At 34.4% G+C, this 27341-nt stretch overlaps 3 protein-coding genes across 4 annotated transcripts in view; 2 read left to right on the forward strand and 1 right to left on the reverse strand.

The window, feature by feature from the left end:
• clu (clustered mitochondria protein homolog) overlaps positions 1-13964 on the reverse strand; it is a 107181-nt gene extending 93217 nt beyond the window's left edge. For both annotated transcript variants that reach the window (XM_089636724.1, XM_089636723.1), the window contains exon 1: positions 13757-13964. In XM_089636724.1, coding sequence (XP_089492850.1) covers positions 13757-13874 — 118 coding nt within the window. In that variant the 5' untranslated portion in view covers positions 13875-13964. The remainder of the gene's footprint in view (positions 1-13756) is intronic.
• A 527-nt stretch (positions 13965-14491) lies between these two features.
• Positions 14492-21675, forward strand: LOC149420462 (uncharacterized). The gene is made up of 6 exons (XM_089636160.1): positions 14492-14575; positions 15908-16115; positions 16263-16447; positions 17643-17778; positions 17861-18030; positions 19820-21675. Exons 2-6 carry the CDS (start codon positions 15915-15917, stop codon positions 19878-19880), a joined length of 753 nt encoding a protein of 250 aa, XP_089492286.1. The 5' UTR covers positions 14492-14575; positions 15908-15914; the 3' UTR covers positions 19881-21675.
• Positions 21676-25713: 4038 nt separating this feature from the next.
• LOC149420463 (protein phosphatase PTC7 homolog) overlaps positions 25714-27341 on the forward strand; it is a 39792-nt gene continuing 38164 nt past the window's right edge. Inside the window, exon 1 of the mRNA XM_089636725.1 lies at positions 25714-26347. Within this exon, the coding sequence (XP_089492851.1) occupies positions 26119-26347 (229 nt within the window). The 5' untranslated portion in view covers positions 25714-26118. The remainder of the gene's footprint in view (positions 26348-27341) is intronic.

Consider the following 27341-nt stretch of genomic DNA (forward strand, 5'->3'; position numbering starts at 1 on the left):
CCCACTCAAGTAGTGTTTTTTTCACTTTATACTGCCATGTCTGCTTGTGACGTGACTGACATCTTCTACTATTCAATTATGCGTGATTATTCTCGTGACACTTCTTTCTCCGTTAAGAGGAAGCTACAAGCCAAAAATGTGTATATTCTTGGTATACCTTATATTGTAGGTAATAGGCATTAAAATCGCTTGACGAACGGAGTCTAGAAACGTTCGATTTCAAGCACAAAACTGGTTTTTATTTATTTTGTAAATAATTTTACAAGAAAGCAAAAAAGTTAATCAAGTGAAACTGTCACAGATAATCTTAGCTATAATACTGTATTTTTTAAGTTGTTTCCGTTTGCGTTCATAAATTTCTATTGAAAAAAATTTTTTTTTGTAGTTTTTTTATATTTTTTATAGAGTAATTTATTTATTTGTAATCTACTCAAGCGAAACGATAGGAAAACCTTCAATTTATCTAAAGCATATTTTTTGGTATTCATAATGGACACCAATTCGTTAACATTAATCAAAATAGTGATTTAAAATTAATCTTCCCCTTAATTCTCTCTCCATTTATGTTTTTTTTAATATTCAATTGTATTAATTTGCTTTGTAAAGGTCTATCGAATTGATATTAACTATTGATAGGATAAAAATTAGCGAACTCAGTGTTTTATAGAAAAAGACGTTGAGGTAATAATTCACGAAAACAGCGCAACACAAATTATCCTATTATTATTATTACGCTGTTTACCGCTGTTTACAGAAATCGAAATCGCTGCATACGGCGTGTTTTTATTGAACATTCTTAGAAAGTCGAGTCGAATAGTTGTAGAGCCCATTACCGAATTATGCATTACACCCACCCACCCATACGAATATGTTGGCCGTGAAAACAATAAAATTGGATAGAAACATTCAAACGCTGTATAACTTGGTAAGTTGTGAAATATTTTTATTACGAGCTACTTTCCGAACAATATCATATGTTGTCCGGTACGAAGTTCATAGCTAGAAGGTCATGAGTTATGACGTTATGACAACGGTACACGAACACAGCTGACAAATACACTAGTACCTATTGTCAGAGACAATTCTTCATAGAGGGACGGTGGGGTTTGTCCCCATCAGATATTCCCGACACCTACTTAAGGATAAAAATAATTAAAACTTCGTCTACATCAAAATTAAACATAAAAGTAATTAACATTGTTTGCAGAAATAAAATTTTAAAATGTGTTTAGAATTTTTTAAATCTTGAAATTAGAATAGTTCCAATGGAAGAATATTGTAGTACACTATGGCATATATGCATACGTACACAATAACACAATAATACATGACACACTACTTGCGCCGATGAGCATTGGCCATGCGCAGTACGTCACCGGGCTTTTTCGCTCGAAATTCGTGTTTAGTGCATTTGGATTGTTAGGTACCTAGCATAGACATATGAATATTAGTAGACCTGCCCTAAGTGATTAAAAGCGTATTATTCCCCACTCCCGATACCGGTTCCATTGGAGCCGGCTGGGCTCGCGTATGGCCTCCCGTGAATTTAGAAAACGTGACGTCATCATTCTTGTGCGAACTATGGTCGAGGCATCAACGGTTCATTTTACGAAATAACACGGCAAACTGCTGGCTTTTGCTATGAAAACTTGTAAAAATAGATGTGAAAAAGAGAATAAACCCAATTGTCATATTACATTCCATATATAAGCATTATTTTACTTTATTTTAAGCATATTCACATCGTGTAATATGGATCAGTTGTAGAAACATATACTATCACATCGAGATACGTCTGGACGCGAAACACAAAGCTGGTTGGTTGCTGGGAAGTAAATTATGAACATTTATAAAAGTGTCTTAACTAAATACGTAAACGAAATATTCGACTCTGAAAATAGAAGAAATTTATTTTGCCGAATTTGGACTTCGCAAATTTGTTCATAACGTGGCGAGTAATTTGCGCTCCCAGGTAAAAATGTCTATTCATTCAAAAGCAGGTTTTACTTTTAAGAACTAAATGGTGATATTATAATGCGAGATGCCTATTTACTGTCAGATTGATTTATTGACGAATCACAGTCAGCTTTCCTCTCTGCGTCCCGCAACTCTTGTTTTAACCCCTCGTCCTTAACTTCTCGTCTATTAATATTCATATGTCTGTGGTACCTAGGAATTAGGCCCCACCGCGCGCGCATGCGCTATTGTACGCGAATCTCATATCTCATAGCTTGGGGACAGACTTTAAAATCCCCTCGCTAGAATTTGACGGTTTGCTGGTTTCGGGCAGGAATCGCGCATTTTCAAATTAAGTTCAATGATAATCTTGCAAGATATGCCTTTATTTTTATTAATCTGTATTATAAATTTGTATATATATAGAGAGATGTTTTTGTTTTTACAGCTGATTAGGTGCATGACTTTTCCGTGAACATTTTTGTTTAACAAATTTTATGTATTTTTAGGGTAGTGAGATTTCAGTACACATAAAAAAATCCGGTCCCACCATCGAAGAAGTGCTCGAGCCACCACTGCCTAAGACTGCTAACTTAAAAAACATCCAACGTTCGCTGTGGGCACAGATATTCAGATTGCAGTAAATCTAGCTACCTATCTATCTTGTATCTTCTGCATCCTAACGTTGTAACTTGTAACATCTGTTAAATGTGTCAATTGGAATAGCGAGATGTTACAACGTAGCTATCAGCGGTGTGCAATTAATGAGTTTTGGTGCTCATGTTCGATTTTTTTTATAAAGCGTCTGGGACCAGTAAGACTATGACTTCCCTAATAATTAGGTTATGTCGTGAGGCGGAAGGTAGTGGGGAGGGAAAGGAGATGGGGAAGTACCCGGCTATTCAGATCTAGTCACCAAACAGGGCCAAATCTATTTTAAACAACGTTTCAATTCAGAATGGTGGAATTACACCAGAGCGATATTGAGAGTATCTTCCACTCTGGAACGTGCCGCAAATACAATTTATATTATTTTTAATGAGTAAATTGTGACACTGTAATTGTGCACGCAGGGTTTTGAACCCGCGACCTCCAGCATGCTGGTCGAGGGATTAAGCCGTCAAAAATTATCGTAAATTACCCGCACTTGGTGCAGTATACAGTGTATAGTGAATATGTGTATAAATAACTTTGGGGTGTGGGATTAGGCGATGAATTGATCAAGGTTGTTATGGCCTAACCTAACCCGGCCGTAATATTATCGAGGAGATCAATACAAACAAAACAAGGTAGAATTTTTTTTCTTTTCAACCTTTTTAAATTTATCAAGTTTTATTTAAAAATTGTTCTTTAAAGTTTTATCCCGATAAACTACAAATAAGCAGTTTCTCAAAAGGATGTACATGTTCAATAACAATGTAGATATGTATATATAATATTATTACCATTGGTTGTTACTTATGAGATATTTAGATTACTATTATTGACACACGTAGTCGTAAATAACACTAAATCTACAACTATTGATTGATAGTGATGATTAGTATTATAAAGTAATTCTCTTTATAAGCCATGTTTTCAGTATATATCTGAATCTATTTGGGAATTTACAATATTCTTGGAATCATGTTGAACATTTTGGGCACGTTATATTCTAGGGTTCGCTGTCCGTATTTATTGTTAGATTTTGGTGTTGTGTTCATGTTCCAATTTATTTTTATAACTAATTAGCTATAATAAAAAATGGAGGAAAGATGTTTTGTTCTTTTTCAATCAATTAAGATTGCCTTTCTCTGGGAGGAAAATATCAACATTTTCTTTCAAGGCACGATTTTTTAACAAACACGATAATTTCCAACTATTTCTAAAGAATCGACAATAATGTGCTAAAAAATATATATCTGACAAATAAGAGGCCTTCAAACTTTCACCAAACACAAGTCTTTTTATAAGCCCAGAAAAAATAATTTATAAGGCCTATGAAACTGCTTTAAAGTTCAAAATTTCCAACTTACGAACCAATTTTCGGTTATGGTTTTATTGTATAATGTGGCAAATTAATTTATTTATAAAATGATCGGAAAACATTTAAATATTTATGCCTGGACATCCACAAAATAAAATAAAAGGCACTTTTTGGCCATGTTTTTTTCTCGCCTAAATCATAACAGCTGGATGGTGTTAAGCGGGAATTTAAGCCTTATCGCCATCTACGTAAGGAGTGTTATTGATGGCGGCTCGATTCAAAATATTACACGACGTAGTGCATCGCCTTAAGGCGAAGCTTAATGCCAAATCACTATTTTGATTAATCTTTATAACGAATTTGTGTACATTATCAATACCAAAAAAATATGCTTATTGCATTGCATAATCAACGCTACTCAGTTACAAAATTTGAAATAATATTTTATGGATAAGTTAAGTATTAATTTCGTTATGCTAGAAGCCAGAATACATCGGTAAGCAGGCTAAAAAATAGTATATTTACACAGTAAAGAAGACGGGAGTCCAAAGTGTAAGTGACAGATTTTTAAGAATGCCATAACAGAATGGAACTCCGTATAAAAATGGAATTACGACAAGTGTAGAGTGTAGACGTAGACCCGCGAACGGGTTTATTTATGTCAGCGGTAATCTCAGAAAAGTCGCGATAAAAAGTAAAATGGTTAAAGGCGGCATCCATAAAGATCATAATCCAAAGACCGACACTGGTCAGTCAAGAATATCGTGAAGCCTCCCAAATTATTTAAAGTGTAATAACTTCCCAAGTTATATAACTTTGAAGCGTTTAGATTTATTTTATACTACCCTGTAAAGAGCGAACAGCTCCAATCTTTTCAGTAAATGTCATTTCGTTAGATACTAGGTACATTATAGTATTTCAACTTTCTCAATTTCAATATTGCATTACTTACACAGGATCTCATTATTTGCGTTGTTATTTACGTATATAGTTTTAACTTCTATTTTCTAGCCTTTGCTGCTCACAAGAGATCTGTATTACTAATTACCTAATCGACGTAAAAGTTCCACACTGAACTTAAAACGAACTTAATTTTCTGCGCAGAGTTTTACAGCACTCGGTTTTTGTCGATTGCTTACCGACCTGTGGGACAACGTTATACTAAAAGTTATATTATGTAAAAGCCGAAATTCGTTAATGATTTAATGAAATATAACTGAAATTGATATTTAAAACTAGTTTTTGGATAATATTCTTATATTATGTATAGTAAATATATTTTTTCAGGATATTTCTAATCATTGAGATAACATATGTCTGTACCTTATACGAGTTCAATAATTAGACGTTTTGGCAGGAAAATCAATTCGAGGAGTAACGTAGAAGATTGCGTCGACGAGAGTGATGCGTTGATTATCAAAAATCTGAAGATGCAGTCCGAAGAGAACAATGCAACAGTATTTTGCAAATATAGAGAAAATGTCATTTAGAAACAAGATAGGTACATATTATTTACATAATGCGAAAAATAGGATGAAATTGATAAATTATTGATTGCGGTTACCTACTGATTATGCGGTCTTTTCAGTCCGGAAGTGCAAGGTCAACTCGAATATGTATGCATGTATTAAACTATATTATAAATAATAACGCAAAAAAAAACAAAACAAGTTGTTATATTGTTCAGACCATATTTTCAATAGTCCAATAAGAAAAGTAAAATCAAAAAGGGATGTAAATGGTGGTAAATCACAAGTTTTGATAAAACTATCGAAACTTGCTACCGCGGGTAATCAAATAGTCTTCCAGATAAGTACTTTATGAAGGGATGTCGATTTCAGGTCATCAAGTCAGAACAAGTAACTGATGGCAACAACTATTATAATAATGTTTAAGTTGAAAGGGAGTATTAAAGGGAGTGTATGTATTAATAAGCACATAAAAATACCCCACGGATCGGTGAGCACAATGATAATAATTATAAAACATCTGAGTGAACAAAACATATATTATTATCGAAGACGGCATGAATCACATGTCATTATCATCAGTCATCGCAGTAGATCGAATTGCAAACGGGATAGAATAGACCGGGGCCCTTCGCGTTGGCATCGGTGATCTAGCGCGCATACTGCAGGTGCCAGGGGCGAGTTCCCATTCTTCGTACTACTCCGCTCTACGATATCTCACGTCTTGGTTGACATTGATCATCTGGGCAACAACGAGATGTACGCATATTGATAGACCATCACCCACTAACATAAGGATACTATACCATCACTAACCTGACGAGAGCTAAACGACGCCAAAAGTTTCAGTTTTTATAAACGTATCAAATGATGGTGGGTGGAATTAATCATCACGATCAAACCCTTCAGAAACAATAATCACGATCATGCGAATATTTTTTAATACTAAAAGCTAAGCTAAACGCAAATTACTAAGGTTAATAATAATAAAAAATGTGCCAAGAATTTCACTTGCACTTAAAATCATCACATGATTAAATAAAAGGAAATTTGTTATTCAGACAAAAAATATATAAATAAAACAACACAACTCGACGCGTTCGTGTTTGTTTGAATAACTTTTTCAATAACGTCACAATAATTAATATCCCCCCCCCCAGCCTTCTTACCTGTTATAATATATTTTTTTAATAGAATAACCATAGTTGCCCCACCCCTCAACGAACGATTTTTGAATTAATTGATGTACCTATCTCTGCAACATCCTTATTCTGCATATCAACTTCAAATTTTTGGGGTATTATGCCGTGTTGCGATGAGCCGTGAGCGCAAAACAGCATAATGCCTCACTGTTTTTGCAAATAAATAAAATAAAAAAAATAAAAAAAAAAAAAAAAAAAATCAATATAATACTTTTGGCCGTGAAAATATCAATTCATAAATTCATATTTATGAATTGATATTATACCCACCATGTTGTCTATTTACGTGAAATGATTGTGATCGTTACGTGAAAAATCGGACGTGGTTGGGGGGGGAGGAGGGAAGTTAATTCAAATTGCTAAAAGATCCCAGCTTACTTTAAGAAATAAAATGTTGCATAGGGAAATAAAGGAATAAAATTTTTGCTATGAAAACTGAAATACGTAACTACGGTTTCTTGTGCTAATAATTGCAAACTTGGAAATAAATACAAAAGTATCGAAATTGGTACCTGTATAGATATTGATATACGGTACTGCTTATCACTATCACTTATCAGTGAAGTTATTTATTGATGATTTGCTAGAGGTTATTGAAAACAAACAAAAAAAAGTAATGTTTGTAAATTAAACATTCGAACAGCTATCTAACAAACCATAAATCACATAAAAAAAAAAAACAGATAAGATTATGAGTTGGAACGCAAAAATTATGACATCGATTTATTTCAAGCCCCCTCTGCAGAGTTGCAGCAAAGTAAAACAAGACACGAAAATATGAAATCGAATTGATTCAAAACTAGACCCCGATAACTTAGGTAATTATCGGCCCGTTTCAAACTTACCATTTATTTCAAAAATCCTGGAGAAAATTGCTGCCGCACAAATAACCAGTCACTTGAATTCAAATAAATTATTCGCAAAACGTCAATCTGCGTACAGAAAGTTCCACTCAACTGAAACCGGACTACTTCGTATGCTATCAGACATAACTCTGGCCGTAGAGTCAGGTAAGTTATCACTTATCTCACTCCTAGACATGAGTGCAGCGTTTGACACGATTGATCATGAATTCCTCATTAGGAGATTAGAGGAAACATTTGGTTTGAATTCCGACATAAAAAATTGGCTGGTATCCTATTTATCCAATCGCTTACAAGCCGTGAGGGTTGGAAATAAATTGTCCAACTTCGCAACACTATCTTCAGGGGTACCCCAGGGATCCGTTTTGGGTCCACTTCTCTTCATCCTTTTTACAAATGATGTCGCCAAAATAATCGAGTCATTTGATCTCTTGTCTCACTGCTACGCTGACGATCAGCAAGTTTATTTTTACTGCGCTCCAAATGATATCAATAGTCTCAAAATCCGTATAACTGAATGTCTAGAAGCAATAACTCGTTGGATGTCTTCAAACAAGCTGAAGCTCAATCCATCTAAGACTGAGTTTCTCTGGGTAGCCACAAACAAACGTCAACATTTCATAGACAATTAACCTATTACTATTTCCGGCAGCGATATCATCCCAAAAACAACAGTCAAACTTCTCGGTGTCAATTTAGATTCAGACCTTTCGTTTAAAAGTCAAATAAATAGGACTGTAAGCACCGGTTTTTTTCACCTAAGACAACTCAAGTCTGTCCGAAGAAACCTTCCTTCAGAAGCAACAAAACTACTTATCAACTCTTACGTAGTCTCACGTCTCGATTACTGCAACGGCATTTATGCCAGCCTTCCAAAATATCAAATTGACAAACTTCAATCAGTGTTTAATGCAGCAGCACGGCTCATAACCGGGGTTTCAAAATATTCGCACATTTCAGAATACCTTCGTAACCTTCACTGGCTCAAGTGCCCTGAAAGAATCCAGTACAAACTGTGCTGGATGGTGTTTAAATCCATCAATGAAATGGCCCCACCCTACATCTCTGAACTATGCTTCCCGGAAAACACTGGTCTGAGGCAGTCAACGCTTAGATCAGCAACATCAGCAGCTGTAGGCAGACTGATAGAACCTATGCGCAAGCCAAATACTAAATTTGGTGATCGCGCTTTCGGAGTATCTGGGCCGAAGGCTTGGAATAAACTCCCTCCGGAACTAAGATCCATAACAAGTCCAACAGAATTCAGGTCTAAATTAAAAACTTACCTTTTTAAGCTGTCGTATCCTTAAATTAAATATACCAATCCTAAGAGAAAGTCCAGTTATATTCAATTTTTCAATTAAGTCCTAAATCCTGTATCTAAATTTCGCCAATAAACAATTAGATAATGTTAATTAAGTGTTAATCTCAAGTGACCTATCAGGTAAGTATTGAACTGTATATTTTCTCCATAAATAGTTAAGTAATAACATAGACCACTGTACAAATGTATTATCAGTTTGTACAGCGCCCTTGAGGTGTTTTTGCACAAAAACGGCGCTATACAAGTCATCCAAGTATTATTATTATTATTGAGAGTTGGGGTTTCTGAAACCCGAGAACAGAGACAACAGGAATTAGCAGATAAAAATGAAGTACATACATTTTAAAAGCTTTCCAAAATAAGATTTCGTTTGAATTTTTGCGATCTCTTGAAATAAAGAGAAAACCATCCATGTTGCTAGAAAAATAAATCATTACGAATTTATTCGTAAATAAGGTAAGAAAAAAATAGATGAGTGACTGGATGTGAAACAAGTGTGCTCACCACGTGTTCAGCATATTCCATATCCCAGACACAAACTGATTGTAAATTAAATGTTATTGTGATGAACCTTCCCGAGACATAAAGATTAATGACGGTGCTAAACAGGCGTGTTTGGAAACAACATCCTCATTATTTTAAAATACAAGGTCCAGGAAATATTTTAATTTCTTCTAACCGATTCTCGCCCCTTGTCTAATTAAATATTATTATAGAATATGTGAAAACAATGCGCTAAGGTTTTGTAAATTGTTTCGTATTTCAGACCCTTCCCATAAGGCTCGATCCCTTCGCTGTTACTCCATTTATGATTGTCACTTCTTATTATTTATGATTGTTATGGTAATCTGTATCACATTATTTAAATGTATAGACAAAAAAAGAAATGGGTATCATGAAGTTTTTTTATAGCGACATTTTCGGATCTAATGGGGCCTCTGAAACGAGAGAAAGAAAATAACTTGTACCAAAAAAGTAACAATTTACTGGAGTTCTCAAAGCTCTCAAACTATTCAAAGTAATAAAAATAGATAACTCAACATTGGAACCAATAGATTGGAATAGTTCTTCAGGATCGGTATTGGAACCAATTTTAAGTACCTATCATAATATGTACATAGGTACGTTACAATAAATATATATGTTTCACTTCTTCAAATTTTGCAAATTCACTTTGTGGCACCATTTTATTAATGAATAAATTTATAAAAAAATATTGTTTATAAATCATCAAACCTCCAATTTAATAACAAAAAAATATCTAATACAATACAGCCAGCTTTCTATACATATAATAAATTATATTTTAAATAACAAGGGCAAAGACCAAAAAACGAAAAAATCCGGAGTTTACCAATTGAATTGTAATGATTGTAACCATTTTTACATAGGTAAAACTTGCAGGAACATTTGAGATGTCTAAATAGTAATAATTATTCGGAATTTGCTAACCATCTAATTGAATTTAACGATTAATTTTATATAAAAACAGGTTTAAAAATTTTACACACTAACGTTAGCGGTTTTCACTTAGATCTTTTAGAAATATTAGAAATTAGGAAAAATTTCAATAGAAATTTAAATATTATTAATAATCAAATTAATTTTGTGAATAACCCTATCCTAAACATATTTACATTGTATTTTTTTGTCTTTGATCTTCTAAGTTCCTCCCCTTTCCACCTCTCTTCCCCTCTTACTTTCATTTCTACCGACGCCTTTTCTATACTTGATAATTAATTTTAGTACAATTTATGTCCTGATGAAGAGAACATCGTTCTCGAAACATGTCGATTTTTAAAAAATAAAGATTATAGTGGTAAAAACAAAGTGTTTTAATTTATTTCATTAAATATACCTATATGTATTTATATTTTTATCAGGCCGTGTGACGAGATGACTAATTAGGTTATTTTTACTGCAGTCGTATTTAGCAAAGCCATTTTATAATATTTTGAATACCTACATATGTTTAGATATTGTGACATATAAATAAACCTCACATCTAATAGGTAGGTACTATGGCTTTATTCACCTTCGGTCAACTGAAAATGTCGTAGAAAACCGTTATAAACTATGATACCTACCAATAGACTAAATTAGACTGCATAATTATAATACATCAATGTACCTACCCTTTAGATATCTAGTATGCATATTCGTATTTTGTATGGGACATCGAATTGAATGCTCGAGTCGGGTTATATCGATTTTTTAAAAATTAATACCCGTTATATTTATATTATTCTGCAGACACACCTTCCGAGTTCCGAGTAGTCCCGCTGTGTTCAAACAATGTTGTCAAAGAATAACGGTGACTGGATTCACAGGTTAATTAATAGGTTACATATTATGTAACTCCTAGTTTTTGTTTCATCACTATTCATAACTTTATAGCACTTTTTAAAGGTGTGTTGAATTGTCAATTTGAGGAGTTATCGTGGAATCAAAAAATACTTAAGGGTAAAGTACAATACTTACCTACCAGGTAAGTATGTTACTGTATATTATCTCTGTATATAGTTAGTAATAACGTGGATCATTGTAGAAATATATCGAAATGTAGTACCGCTAAAAATCTATGATAATTTAACTATCAAAAAGTTTCTCCGTAATAGCAAGCAGATATAGGATATAACGAAAAAAAATTATACCTACTTGTTCTGTTGGTACAGATTTTACGTCGATAGTTTTATCAGATGCAACAAATTGAGCTGCAATTTTCTACCAAATGAACTGAACAAAGCGCCATTTTATTTTAAAATTCTTTCTATAATAAAATAAAATACTAATTACAATTACGTAGTATAATTAAACAATTAAAATATTTATTCAAAGTGACATCCATCATGGAAAAATATAATGTATAACAAAGAGAATGTAATAAATATGCATGTTCATGAGACGGAATGTAATGGAAAAATAAGTAAAAGGAAAACTCTGCAGGGGAGGTTGACGGAGGCATTCTATTCGACTCCAACGAATGTAAATAAACAATATTATCTATTTACATTATTTCAAAGTGTTCCTTTTGAATAAATTACAGGGGAGCGAACAGCGCGGGATTTTTTTTATAAAAAACACGTATTTAATAGGTAAGTACCTAATTAGGACTAGGTAGGTACCATGTGAATAAAGGGTTCTTTCACCATGTGGCCAGTACCTTCCTATCGTAGCAACGTGAAAAACATTTCAAATGTGAAAAGGATAGGTTTATAAGTTAAATAACAATCGAGATAGTAAATAGAGTAAAAATGGGACTAATAGTAATTTATGATGACGAGAATAAAAAAATACAAGTTCAACTTGATGAAAAAATCATTATTCAGACAATATACTGCAATTTGGGAGGCGCGTTTGGGTACCGCCGCCCCGAGAACCATTTATTGGATAACAAACGCCTCTGCCATAGGTCACCCTAAATGGTTCGCTACGTTTGGAGACTCAGCAGGGGTGCCCGGGTTCATCGGGTGAAGTGTGTTCAGGACGCGCCTACCCACCAGTTAGGTGGCGTGCCGGACCGGGAGTAATTGGTTCAGGGAGACCCTTTGACCTCTCTAACTGATCTCTCTTGACTCATCGCCTTGCACTGTAGCGGGAAGGATAGACACACCGATCCTTAGAGTATCTATTAACCATCCCTCATACCCCTTTCCTTACTTTCCTGAAAAAAAACCTCCACACAGCATCTCCAAAGATGACATAGGCCCTGGAGGGAAATAATTTTCCTCAAGGTCTCCTGTGTGGAATTAACGATAGTATATATTATATATATACTGCTTTTAGTTGAGGAATTTCATTAAACTTTTTAATAATCATTACGTTTTATTAATTTATTACTGAGGGGTCGCGACTTGAACAAAATTATCGTTATATGAAATTTGACGAATTGACGTCGTTGATCCGGTTGTCAAAAGAATCGAAATTTGAATTGACACCACTATACTTGCACCGTGAAAACATTTCACGTTTTATTTCTATAGAGTTACGTTTTATATCTTTCTTAAAATAGAATCACTTTCATCACTTTAAAGCGCCCTTGAGGTGATTTTTCACAAATACGGATCTGTACAAATTATCCAAGAATTTTTATCAGTAGGCAGTAGCGTTTATGAATATAAACTCATTATGTCTTATTCAATATAAATACACAAGTGGGAAGTAGGTTTATTTGCATTAACTTTCGTAACCTTTCCACCATCCCCAAACATTTGGAAAACTGAACACACCCCTTAAATACCGAGAGATATTATTATTCACCTGAATCCTAAATTAAACATTTAAACGAATATTGTTATCTTTACATAATGAATTAAATGCTTAAGTAATGATATTTTTCTTTACATTTAAATTAAAACACTTTTGTCACACACTAATTGCATATTTGTGCACTAAATAATAAAGTTCGTAATGAAATTCAACGAATGTGGTTCAATAACTTTAACATTTATAGTCGAAGTGATAAGGGACCGTGCATTTAATTCACCCAGTTTTGTCTACTTATTATTCTTGACAGCAATAGCAAAAATCATTAAATTAATAAGTTTGCGCTAATTCTAATGTAAGGGCAAAAGTGAGAAAGATATCTTCCGCGTGAGATAGGAAAATGTATACGATATGACAATTTCAAATAAAATTTTAATATCGGACGATAGTGTATACAGAAGCGTTTAAGAAGTTATTCAGGGTAGAGGATTTTCGGAAAACTCCCGAAAAATATTCATTTTCATATGACGCAATCGGATCGAAAGAAGCAACCAAGCTATATCAGTATGAAGTCACATGTTTCTCAATGGTCACATGCTTTTTACTGTAGCAGGACGCACGATCAATAATTTAAGAGGAAAAATATTCAGTATATTTCAAAATTATCACTTGGACATTCGTAAAATCTGCATCAGAAATGTTACATAACAGACGATACAGCGACAAGTTACAGAATGAAAATCTTGTAGATAAATAAGAAAATCTCTTACCCTTTTTCAGGTGGTCACCGGCACTGCTCTCTAGACTTTTATTACCAGATTTGTTACTTTTTATCTCATTAGTCCCATTTTGCGGGTTATTGTCATTCACTTCACTTCCTAGAGCCATAATAACACGAGGCACAAAATTAGGTCCGCGATCGCGCACGGCACACTCGCTCAGCTGTACAGGCACATGCGTTCCTATCAAGGTCCAGATTTGAATAACTCCTATTGGTAGACTGTAAACTGTACAAAAAATTACGAATAGTGGCGCTATCTATCAATAATTTTTGAATCCTGTCTGTTAAATGTGACTTGGTACGAATTATATTAATAATTTATGCAGAAAACTAGTCGTATTCTTATGTTCCGCGAATGACAGTGAGCATACAATATTGCAATACCTAAAAATTACTAAATTTGTGAACGTACAGAAATACCTGAAGACCAATAACATTAGATCATAATAAATGAAACTCTATCAATTTACATACATTACGAGTAATACATCTAAATGATTTAGAACTGAGCGGAGCAGAATAGAACTATAGAGTGAATCTAGAGAGTATGAACATCAAAAATATGTTCGTTAGAGTTATCTATAGAGTTCTCATTACTGCCGCTAGGTGTGACCTTCGATTACCTAATTTTGCTGAAGTTCTAAGTATTGTTGTCCATAGTATATTCTTTGAAAGAGGTCTTGGTATCGATATAATCGGAAACTGTTTCCACAATCAGTTTTACCAACCAAACTATTCAAAACAAGAGTTTGACAGCAACATAAAAATTTTCATGTGTTGTGATTCAAGGCATTATTATTGAAAATTCGTATGTATTTCCAATTTAAAACATTTGTCTGATTCTTTTTTTATAATACTGCACGTATTTAAATAAATCAGAGCTATATTTTTACTCATTATAGAGTGACCCGGTTCATTATCAAATCTTATAAACAATACCTCATTTTTTGGTTAACTGAGACAATAATATTCATAGCACTGCGGTATTATCAGAGTATCATATTGAAAGCCAATAATTACATTATTTGTCACGTTAATGCCAACTAACGGGATTTACACGACTTACTCAAAATCTACGAACACAAACAATGTTTGTTCTTGTACCAATCTATGATGGTGACATTTAAAATTGCAAAGGAGTGGGCAATATACTAACTGATAATCTTGTCGAATTCCGCTGCACGCTTAATACGCAAAAATTCATATAAGTAACACTTGGTTTCAACTTAATTACTACAAGAAATAACTATTATATTGTGGGAAATGGTAAAATATGCATTAAAATTAATTTTTTTCTAAATCTTAAGTTAGGAAATACGCACAAATTATTAAAATAACCCAAACTAAACCCTAAAAACCTATTTTGTGCATATTTACTTAAACCCCGATTTAAATAGTTAAAATAATAATATTATCTAGTGTTATTTTGTAAAGAGCCTTTGCCAGCGGAATTCGACGAGTTTACCAACTAATTTTCACAAATTCCATCACTCAACTATTTTGGCACGTAGCTTGTGGTGGCGACACATTATGCTATAAGCACCAGCGTTTTTTATAATGCCATTTCTCTCGCCATACAATCCCGTAGGTCAGATCAATTTACGGGGTGGCGTGATTACGCAATTGTCATCTGTCAAGGTGACAGATCCCGTACAAAGAAATGATATTCCGCCGCAGTTCCCCAATCGATCTGACCCCCTCTCCTGAGGAAGATAATAACATAACCTCAATATTTAATTTGTATAGGCCACTCCCAAATAAACATTGATGCGTGTAACGTAGTGTGTCTTATGCTCAAAGGACGATACTCTGCTGCTGTAAGTTTTTATTGTTGGTATTGAAATTCATTAAATGTAGGTACACAAGCCAATTGTTAACTGGAGTTTCAATTTACCTAAGACGGCAGACAACTAAAGCTACTAAAACTCCACTATCCCGTAAGAACAATTGCCCAATTGTCATGCTCTGTATTTTGAAAATCACCAGATGTAGTAGGTAGTCTAGTAAGAACCCATAATAATTCGATTTGGCAGAACTAAGCCAAACTAGGAACAAACTTACAAAAAAACAAACAGTTGAAGAAAATAGTAATTTAAAGATCTTTCAAACTAACAATTTAAATGTGACTTATCCTTTTCAGCGGCAAAATGTTAGACGGTTGGTATTGCCGCAGTATGGCCAACATGCAGGCGGAGGGTGAGGCAGCTACCCGCGGAGGAGGAGGCCCAAGGGGAGGAGCGCACGTGGATGAGGACTATTCCAGTGACAGCAGTCAGAGTGAACCAGAACCAATCAACTACAGGGCACAATATAATACGCTGAAGAAGAAACTCAAATATCTGATTTATGTAAGTACCTACCCATCTAAGTGTAAATATTAACCTTGCAATAAAATAATTATCATTTTTTCAGTTATTGCGGTTCTTTTTTCACATTGTCTCTTTCTCTTCTGGGAAATATCTTACACATTTTTTTGCCATTTGTTTCGTTTGCAGGAAAACGAATGCTTTCAAGAATCCCTCCGCTCTTCACAAAAGCGTTTGCTGAAATCATGCCGGGACAGAACGTTTCTACTGGACAGACTATTGCAGTATGAAAAGCCAGAGAACAGTTCTTCAGAGAGTGATGAAACGGATTCTTCAGATGATGCCGAATCGAGCCGAATGGATCAAACTAAAAAGTATTAAAAGACTATTATTTTCATATAGTCAAACTTTGTTATAAGGAGCACGAGGGGACTGACATTAATCGTTATATCCAAAATAGGTTTTTTAAAAGTCGTATGTACCTACCTACCTGGCTCTAATATCAGTATACATATTCGCAAAAGTACAGTATATTTTCAAAATAAAAGTAGGTATAAATTAGAATATACACTTTTACTACTCAAATTTATTATCAATGATCGTTTTAAAGATTTCCCTTTCATGTTTCTCAATTTCCTCTTCAAAACAATCAGCGCCTTATAACTATCATCACCTGGTTCAAGGCTTCCATGAAAAATACCACTAAATTGTCTATCTCATTATCACTACGTTGTGCGTACTGTATCTACCGCATGTAAAATCACGCTTATCATAAATAACTAGCTGACGGGATTGTTTTGGTTTACAGCTGTAAAATTTTACTTGTCACAAACCGGTGATGCACAACCTGCGGCCCCATACTTGCGCATGTCAATTTCATACGGCCCACTTGGCTATAGAGAAAAATCTAAATGCTTGGGGGTAATTCTTGAAAACCCTGGGTGAGGACATTTTTCAAAGCTGAAAAGTTATAAATCAAAATCATAAATTTACCTTGTGGCAGGGACCTACCTTCATAAACATATTTATTGGTTTTTAAAACAAAATTGATGAGTTATAATACAAAAGAAGACGTAAAAAGGAAACAAATTTGCGAAGCTCAAATTTCGCATATTTTATGACAATTTTACATTGTGCCCGATGGATAGCAATGGTTCACTTAGCCGACAATCTTACACAGGTAGGGCCATAAAAATATGAATTTGTCCCTAACAAGATAGGAAATTTCCGCCGGCCGCCGTTGTTCACCGGGCAGCTAACCGCCACGCTATGCCGCCCCTTTGTTTCTTACTACTCACTTCGAGAATAATTCTTGAATTATTTCCAAACCCAATTCATGTATTCAAATATTTTGTTGACAAAATTATATGCATGGTATATCAGTGAATCGACCTCATTATAACAGTTGACAATTTTTTGAATATAAGCCTGAACTGAAGTATCATATTGTAACTGCTCATTATAGCCGTGATTGTTATAACCAAGTTTGACTGTACATATATACCATATTAAAATTAAGTTAAAGGTATTTTAAGCAATTTGCTAACTTACTTATTATTTTATCAATAGAAGACGCGTGGAGCCGGCAGCCATTCCAGGTCACGGAGGGACAACAAACTCATCTGCAAACGTCAAGAGTCAAAACGTCATAAAAAGAAAACGGCCGCCCCCTCCAAAAAAAGTCATACAGAATAGTGCACCAATGGTAAATATTATATTCCTACTCGTAAACATATATATTATTTTAGTATTTAGTTTACCACTTATTAAGTAATGTGATTTTCCAGCACCAAGTTACAAGCGCAAAAGCATTGAGTCTCACATCCGATGGACACATGACCCCTGAGGAGGTGGAGCGCCACCTGCAGTCCAGGCAGAGCTTCTTGGAGCTGGTTCCGGAGAAGGCACCCCCCACTGTGCCTACAGAGATGTTTAGCAATGACCCCTCCCTCGACAGGTAATTTTTTTTTTCACAAAATTTAATCTTTCAATCAATGGTAAGTAAATGTTTCTTACGAATTCTGGCAACACCATGGTCACAGTGGCTGCCAACATAAGCATATTACCAAGCACCGCTGAGCAGATAATAAACACTAGAAATGACTTCCATGTAGATTGTTTGAATGGAAACCAATGTCGCCACTAACTTAATATCTTTTGGTTCTAACCCATATAGCTCGCGCTCTGTCTCTCTTAACACTTTCCAGGCCGTGCCCGGATCTTCTCTGATCTGACTGATCTTCTTTGACTGACTTTGAGGAGTGAACGTGCGGATGAGCTGTTATTCCGCTTTAGCACTGACACGCTAAGGAAAAATAACAAAAAGAGGACAATAGGGATGAAAGTGTGATGGAACGAATACGCATATTTTATAGAAATTTGTGTTGTTTTGTAAATTTTCAAAATATTTTATATTTGATAAATATATTATTATCCATTATTTACTGTTAACCGGTCAGCAACGTAAGCAGATATACACGATAAAATAACGATAGCAGTCAAGTACAATAAGCGTGTTTACACGTCAACGCGTGTGTTTCCACAAAAATCGTCATAACTCCGTTATTCTTCTAGTGACATCCCTAAAACAAAAAGTAGAATATTCGTATTGAATGAAGCTTCACATCTCTATTCAAAGTTATCCATAGAAACCCGTAAAAAGACCTACTCAGTGGAAGCAAATTTTACCCGCCAAATCGTAAAACGACGCCAAGAAAGCCGTTTGACGTGCCGACCCGCCCAGCAAGTTTAATTATTTTAAAAAAAATATATTTTGTATGAAATGGTCAAAAAGTGAAGTGACAGAATTGTTTATTGTACATTTGTACGATGAAATAAGTGTTTTTTTTTTACATTATCCGTGATTTTAGTATCGTTTTTACATAAAACATTACAGGTGAGTCATTTTTACAATTTTTTCATGTTTCCATTCTAAATTTAAATATTTACAAATGTTAATATTTATTTATGATACAACAATTTGAAAGCCTATTTTGTAACCTTTCTAAAACAGTTTTTACTATTCGGCTCCGTTCAGTAATGTTTCATTTATAGAGCTTTGATTGTGAGGCGGTAATAACACAACGTTTTCGTGAAATTGACATTTCGGTAAAGACATTTTAGCTTCAAGTTCGCGAAAAGTCGGAGGGGTTAAATTTAATTTATATTAAATTTATTAAATGAATTTTAAAATTTCATAAAATAATTATGTTAGACTGGTCGGTGGCCGAGTTGACATCGCGTTTGGGTTCCACCCTGGCGTAGTGTGTTCAATTCCTCGGCTGGCTAAGTCCTCCATCACAACACAAGCAACATTTTCAGCTTACTGTGGTGGTAGTAGGAGATTTTCAAATATTGTCAGGTTACTCGTAACCCGGGAATGTTTGTATTTCTTTTTTTAAAAAAAAATATATAATTTCACAAGACCACAGGAGGTGCTGCTCAAACATCGACTGAACGAATTGGCCAAACACAATCCGATCAGGCGGATATTATTTAATCGCTTCAGACACTCCGACCCTCGTATGCTCATATATCTGTATAATCTGAAGACCAAGGCACCCACACACATGAATAAAATATATAATTTCACAAGACTTGGCCGAATTGACCACACACGATTCTATCAGACCATCCGATCAGGCAGATCTTATTTAATTGCTTCAGACACTCTGATCCTCGTATGCGCATATATCTGTATGATCTGAAGACCAAGACACACAATAATAATTTTTTTTTTTTTTCAGTGAGTCAAATGACCTTCTAGAAACATCCCCCTGCAACCTCGGAGACGATTGGGTGGAATAGAATTCTTCACACATTTTTTGATCCAGTTCTTAGTAAGGATTTTTCGTGCGTCGCTCGCAGTTGATTGATCGCTGGTGGGTCGCATTCGACCCGGGTCATATAAATTGATTGATCGACACAGGACCATTAAGGGGGTATTTCACTATGTCGGGCTAAATATCTGACTAGCTATCCGTTGGCTGGCTTTAAAGATCAGAATAACTTCGTTATTCAACGGCGAACGTTTCACCATTGTTTCGAGCTTCCGGATAGATAACACTCGAAATAGTCTGGCAACATCGCAAAATGTTTGCAGTTACTCCATCTACTGCCATGGCTGTCATGCGTCACAGTCCGCACACCGCAAAGTGTGCATTTTTTTGGTTATGTTATGTTGATTATCAGGTCATTTTAAATAGATTCGTGTCGAATTAATACATTGTTTCTTATTTTGAACACAATCAAATAATTCAGGATGGATCATACAAGCATTCAAATTCATTCAACAAAATTCGACTCACTTCTCAGCTGTCAAACTCGGAATGTTTTGACGTCATCTTTGATTCGAGGAATAGCGCCTAACGTGAAGTTCGAGCACTGATTAGTCAAATCGAATTTAACCCGAGCATTAGCGTTATTCAGATATAGTGAAAACGAAAAAATGACTAATCCGCGGATTAGTGCTTAGTCAGAACATAATCAGAGATAGTGAAATACCCCCTAAGGATGCATAACATAGACATATGAATATTAGTAGACCTGCCCTAAGTGATTAAAAGCGTATTATTCCCCACTCCCCATACCGGTTCCATTGGAGCCGGCTGGGCTCGCGTATGGCTTCCCGTGAATCTTGAGAATGTGACGTCATCATTCTTGTTCGAACTAGCATCGAGCTATGGTCGAGGCATTTTATGAAATAACACGGCAAAATAGTGGCTTGTGATATGAAAACTTGTAAAAATAGATGTGAAAAAGAGAATAAACCCAATTGTCGTATTACATTCCATATGTAAGCATCATTTTAAGCTTATTCACGTCGTATAATATATGAATCAGCTGTAGAAACATATACTATCACATCGAGCCAACATTGGTCGAATGTAGCGATTCTCAAGTGTGCGCATCGTTGTTACTGGGAAGTAAATTATGAACACTTATAAAAGTGTCTTAACTAAATACGTAAACAAAATATTCGACTCTGAAAATAGAAGAATTTTTTTTTTACCGAATTTGGACTTCGCAAATTTGTTCATAACGTGGCGAGTAATTTGCGCTCCCATGTAAAAATGTCTATTCATTCAAAAGCAGATTTTACTTTTAAGAACTAAATGGTGATATTATAATGCGAGATGCCTATATACTGTCAGATTGATTTATTGACGAATCACAGTCAGCTTTACCCCCTTCGTTCTTCAACAGTTGATTTTACCCCTCACCTTTAATTTCTAGTCTATATATTCATATGTCTGTGATGCATAATAATGATTGGATTATTTGTATAGAGCCGTTTTCTTGAGAAAATCAGCTCAAGGGCGAATCAATTGCGATTCACACAGGACTATTCTTACAAGGCTGGGCTTAAATTAAATAAATTCTAATCATGAACACTGTTGGATTAATTAAAATATATATTTCAATTAAATCGCATTGCAAGTGTCGGTAATTTTTAATTTTTTTTTATTTTCTGGACCACAAATAAGTGTTTTTGTAAAAGCCATGTACTAAACACGAAAGTAAAAAAATGTGGATGTGAAAATAATGTTAAGTGTTGCAATAATATTATGTATGGTAATTTTATTTAAATAAATAAGTTATGTGGACTCACAATTGTCTTTTTTTTTATTTATTGATTACGCTTTAACCAAAGATTTGGAGCCGACCATGTTATTAATTGGTTTGCATTAGCTTTTCTCTTGCTTTGGACCATATTTTATTTTTATTTAATGTGATGGAATAGGTACAGCTTGACAATTTTTTCTTTATTTATATAGCAACACCAAGCTCCTCACTTTAGCTGGGACCACCTCATCTATTCTATGATCTATTTCATAGAATCTAGTGAGAACAGATTTCTATGCGGTAGACCCATAGTTTAATTGACTTCAACTTTCGTTCTTCAATCACGCATTAAGTCCAGACGCACATAAGTGACTTTGGTTGCGGCGGTCTCCCTAATGCAACGGACTGTTGCCGCCCGTTGCCCACAACTAAAGTTTTTCGTGTTCCAGGCGCAAAACTTATTAAAATTTGTTTTTCTCTTTCAAATTTCTACACATTCGAGCTTGGCAGTTCGTTTTAAACAATTGTTTTTTTTTTTAATGTTTTATCCCATGAGGAAAAGCGCCTTAAAAAATTACATGGAAAGGCGTGCGCGAGCAAAATGCTCATGTTATTTCAAATGTAATTTATTACCAAATTGTATTTATATGACAAAAACTGATTGATATAATACAAAAATATTATTATTATGTTCTACCGAGCCGAACCCTCTGATATGAAAATATCTGTAGTCGGTGAATTATTTTCCCATTTGATATCTGGTGAGTTGACGTGTTGTTCTTGTATTGTTTTGTATTTATTATGCTTATATAATGCACTTGCATAATGTGGATTGACTAGATGATCATTTGTAGAAAAGTGTGTGGAAGGGTTTAGTTTTTCCTGTGGGGAAGATTTAACCCGGACAAAAAGTCGTAAAAAAATCTATCATAGATTTTCTTCCAGAAGGTTTATGTGTCAGACATGCATATTAAATTCATAGAAAGTATAGAAAAGTCGAGCAACGCCGTGAAAACGTCAGCTAGTAATAATAATATAATTATAATAATAGTGGAAAATATTTGGCAAATAAAAATTCTTTCTTTGGATACTGTTTAGGATGAAAAGTGAGTTTCGTTAAAACTAAGTAACATAAATGCAGCTTTCACATAGATATCCAAATTGATAGACTTGTCCTAACATGAAATCTAGGGTACCATTTCAACGAGCTGGAGGCAAACCACATGACCGTATTGTTGGCACCAGGAGGTTTCGAGAATGCTTTAGAATAGACTAGGGTCACCAGACAGGGGGTCAACGACAGGGGTCACCAATTACTTTCATTAGGGGTCCGTTTTTTTTAAATACATGACCGTCGCGGTCCGGAAGGGAAAAGTGCCTAACAACCCCCCCCTCCCCATCATATTTTCATCACTTCTTGAATTATTCTCTCGAGATTGGGATTGAGTTTGCATCAAAGCACAGTTTGATGAATGATACAGTGGTAGGAAATCAACTTTTCATTACATTCTGAATTGGTCCTCAATAGGTGAACTAGTCCTTTTTTGGCCCCAACCATTGCTGGTGCACCGTCGGTAGTTGCTAATAAAAGCTTTTTTAAGTCTAACTCATTTCTAACTAAATATTCCATCACCGCATCGATCATGTCTTCTCCTCGGGTTCTTCCTATTAACGGCAAAATAACCAATAGCGCCTCAACAAAAGTTTCTCTCGTTTTGTCCAAGAAACGTACAAAAATAACGCATATAGAAAAATCTAAAACTGAAATTCCAAATCGTAATCTGGCAAAAAATACATTCTTGAAACCATGGATCACTCAGGGTCTATTAAATTCAATAAGAGAAAAAATTAGCTTTACAAAAACACAATTAATTTCCCAAATGACAGAATTAGTTTGTAATTTTAAAAAATATTTAAAAAATTGACACAACTAATCAAAATCAGTAAGGATGACTACCACAGAGATAAAATAATAAGCTCTTTAAACAAACCTAAAATAATCTGGCAAACAATCAACTGTGTAATAATAAAAAAATAAACAAAAACAAGATGACTTAAATACTAAATTAAATATTAAATAGAGATAAAATAATAAGCTCTTGAAACAACCCTAAAATAATCTGGCAAACAATCGACTGAGCAATAATAAATCAATAATCAAAAACATTCAATCAATGAAATTAAATATGAAAATAACGTAAAAATAAAGGCCAAAGAATACCCAAAAAATGTGCTCAACTCCTTTTTCGCAAAAGTGGGACAAAACCTAGCGAAAAAAATAAATTTTTGTTGTTTGTTTTTGGGGGGTTATGCCGTGTTGCGCTAACTCCTTCTTTAGCCGACGTTTCGGACAGCATTGCAGTGTCCATCATCAGGGCAAATCCGGTACACATCTTCGGATCTACCGGATCTGCCCTGATGATGGACACTGCAACGCTGTCCGAAACGTCGGCTAAAGAAGGAGTTAGCGCAACACGGCATAACACCCCAAAAACAAACAAAAAATGCTTTTGGCCGTGAAAATCTAAAAACTTACCAAAAAAATAAATGTTAAAAAAGATTTGAATACCTACACAACCAATTATTGAAAATATACAAAATCTAAACTCAATATTCAAATTTAAAATGACCAGCGAAGTAAATATTTTAAACATAATTGAAAATATGATAAGAGGGTCGTTTCCAGGATATGACAATATAACAGAACAAATTTTAAAATCTATTAAAAGCCATGTGATAAAACCTCTAACTCGCCTAATTAATCAAAGTCTCAAAAATGGAATATTTCTTTGTAATTATAAGAAAACAATTATTTCACCTATAATTAAAAGTGGAAATACCCAAAATGTTACAAATTATCAAGCAATTTACCTTGTTCATCATTTAAGCAAAATATTTGAAAAAATTGTAAAATCTCAACTAATTGAATTTGTTGAAAACAAGAAAATACTTCACAACCAATGAACCAATACGGATTCAATAATTTAAACCAATACGGATTCTGAAAAGCGCGCAGCACACAAGATTCAATTACAAATCTCACATCACACATATACGAAAGCCTAGACATCAGCAAAACATGTGTTGGTATTTTCATAGATCTGAGACAAACATTCGACAGTATATCCTACACAAAAATTATTTAAAAATTAGATGATCTGAACAAGAGAATGTAGTAAATTGGATAAAAAGCTACCTAAAAATTCGCCCTCAATATGTTAAAATAATGGAGGTACATCTGATTATGGAATCCCACAAGGTACGGTAGTGGAACCAATATTATTCATCTTATATGTAAACGAGATATTTTCTCTATCACTTCATGGTAGTTTAACCTCTTATGCTGACGATACAGTAATTATTGAAAGTGACAATACATGGGAATTAGTAAAACTAAAAGCAACAGAAGACATAAATACTTTTAAATACTGGTTTGACATAAACTCTTTTTCATTTTCTAAAGTTCGTTCTGTAAAATCGCAGGGACGCACGAAGCGATAACTTCCCTTGATGATATTGATTAACAATATCCATAAATAAACCAATCTCAATATATCTAAATATCTGTATATCTAATATATATCTAATATCTGTTCGAGTAAAATTGAAACGTCTGAACGAAATCTTGTTCAATTTTTGTCTGTGGTCTGAGTCATAAACATAAATAAACCACTCTCTTCGTACTAGCTCGTCTTGATACTCAGAACAACTAGTACGAACTAGTACAAGTTAGAATAAATACTTATTCCAAATACCTGTTCCCTAGTATTTCTCACTTCCACCTACTTACCAGTGGTGGTATGCCCAACATTTTTAAAGAAATAATTCCACAGATTTTTTTCGTGTTCTCTGATGCGTTTACTTTACGGGTCTTCAAAATATTGAGATTACGGAAACAATCTTCTCATGTGGGCGATTAAGCGAAAAAGTGTACCGAGTATATACTAGAACAGATGTATGGAACAGATATATTAAAGATACTTTCGTACTTAGTATTTGTTCTTAAGTATTTCGCGTCTGGCACATACAAGACGTGCAAGTGCGTGCAAGACTCGCAAGAGAGTGGTATATTTATGGCTGGCAAGTACTCGCAAGGCTCGAAGAAGGCTCGCAAGACGCACAATACTTAAGAACAAATACTAAGTACGAAAGTACCTTTGACATATCTGTTCTAGTATATACCAATACGCTTCACCATGGTTTCACCTCTAGCGCGCAGCTGACACACGAATCACGAGGCTAGACTTTAGCGAATTGTTCTATGGCCCTTCGCAGTTTCGCGTTTTGCACTCCGTGGGCATCGGGCATCCGTGGGTATTTTTTTGGTGTTGGACGTTTCTTGTTGGGGTCAATAAAGCTTGATTTTTTCGCATTCGTCTCATAACTTCAATTCGTGTGTTAAAATATTAATTGTAATCCGTTTTAAATTTTCTATTTTCTCAAAATGGGTTCAGTGAATTTTTAAAGCTAAATAAAACAAATGATGCAGTCCATTTGTTGGACTGGGAGAATTCTCTCTCGTGCTTTACGAAATGGAATAATTAGTTACTCCAGTGTTATTGATCTTGGTGTTAGAAGCAAACGTGAACCTCATCTTGTGTCTGTAGTGTGCGGGTTTCCTAAAGACTTTGCTCATGGAAGGAAACAGAAGGGACAGTTTGGTGATGACGCTTGGTTTTCAACGAAGTTCAACTGTGCTGATGTCATCGGTGAGATATTAAATCCTTATATGAGACCGCCTTCTGTCCTTATCATTACCAGCAGTTAAACCTCTAACAATCAAACTGTTATGAAATTATGCAACCTCTGAACCCCATCTAAGCACTATGCGTAGAAAATGTCCCTGTCACTTTATTTGATACGCATGTATTTCACTATTTATACTACCGAACCAATATTTACAATGCTCGAATTGTAATAAAGAAATATATTATTACTTGTTTATAAATGTGTAACCTTACTTAAAAGGTAAAAGGTGTAATAAAAAAATTGTTCAGCCTTTGTCACTTGTCAATCATTCAATTTTATATAAAACAAAATTTTGTAAAAAAAAATAATAACCTAAATAGTTGACTCTTTTCACGATATTTATAAATATAAATATCAAGGGGATATAGACATTAAAAATACAGTTTCAATAAAGATGAGCAGTATCTCTAGAGCTTCTGTTGCTGCATGAGAAGTCAATAATTGCTCACAGAGTGAAACTAAGTTTTTGTTTTCTGAGAGATTTCCACAGTACCAAACATACCGCAACATAACTTGACGGTGCAGAGAAATTCAAATAAAGTTAAACATGAAGAAAGTATGGGAATATCCAAATATAAAAATATGTATTATATAATATTTTCATATCATCAGTGCATGTCCAATACTGCGGAAGAACATTTGTTTATTATTCGGGATCACTGGCCACGCTTATTACAATTTAATAAGCGTGGTTAATTTTTTTAAAGAAAACCTTTTGAATCGCCGTGATTACTATGAAAAGGATACTATCTGCATTTGGGAAAGTTTTAATTTTAGCATTCTAATTTTTAATTGCGTAAAATGAACATTCTATTTTGTTTATAAAATGGTTTTTAAAGTGAAATTCATGAAATCTTGATATGGTTTAGGTATTTTCCATATCAAGATTATGAATTAATTAATCTTAATTTGGGTGATTTGTATAGCGCCATTTTTGTGCAAAATCACCTCAAG

Source organism: Hesperophylax consimilis, chromosome 10 (genome assembly GCF_061612785.1).
Source record: "Hesperophylax consimilis isolate HC1 chromosome 10, BYU_Hcon_1.0, whole genome shotgun sequence".
NCBI lineage: Eukaryota > Metazoa > Arthropoda > Insecta > Trichoptera > Limnephilidae > Hesperophylax > Hesperophylax consimilis.

Coding starts and splice junctions, on each gene's coding strand:
- LOC149420462 (XM_089636160.1), top strand. CDS start 15,915: ATGTTAGACGGTTGGTATTGCCGCAGTATGGCCAACATGCAGGCGGAG. Junction 17,779..17,860: donor TACAGAATAGTGCACCAATG/GTAAATATTATA, acceptor GTGATTTTCCAG/CACCAAGTTACAAGCGCAAA. Junction 18,031..19,819: donor AATGACCCCTCCCTCGACAG/GTAATTTTTTTT, acceptor TTTTTTTTTCAG/TGAGTCAAATGACCTTCTAG.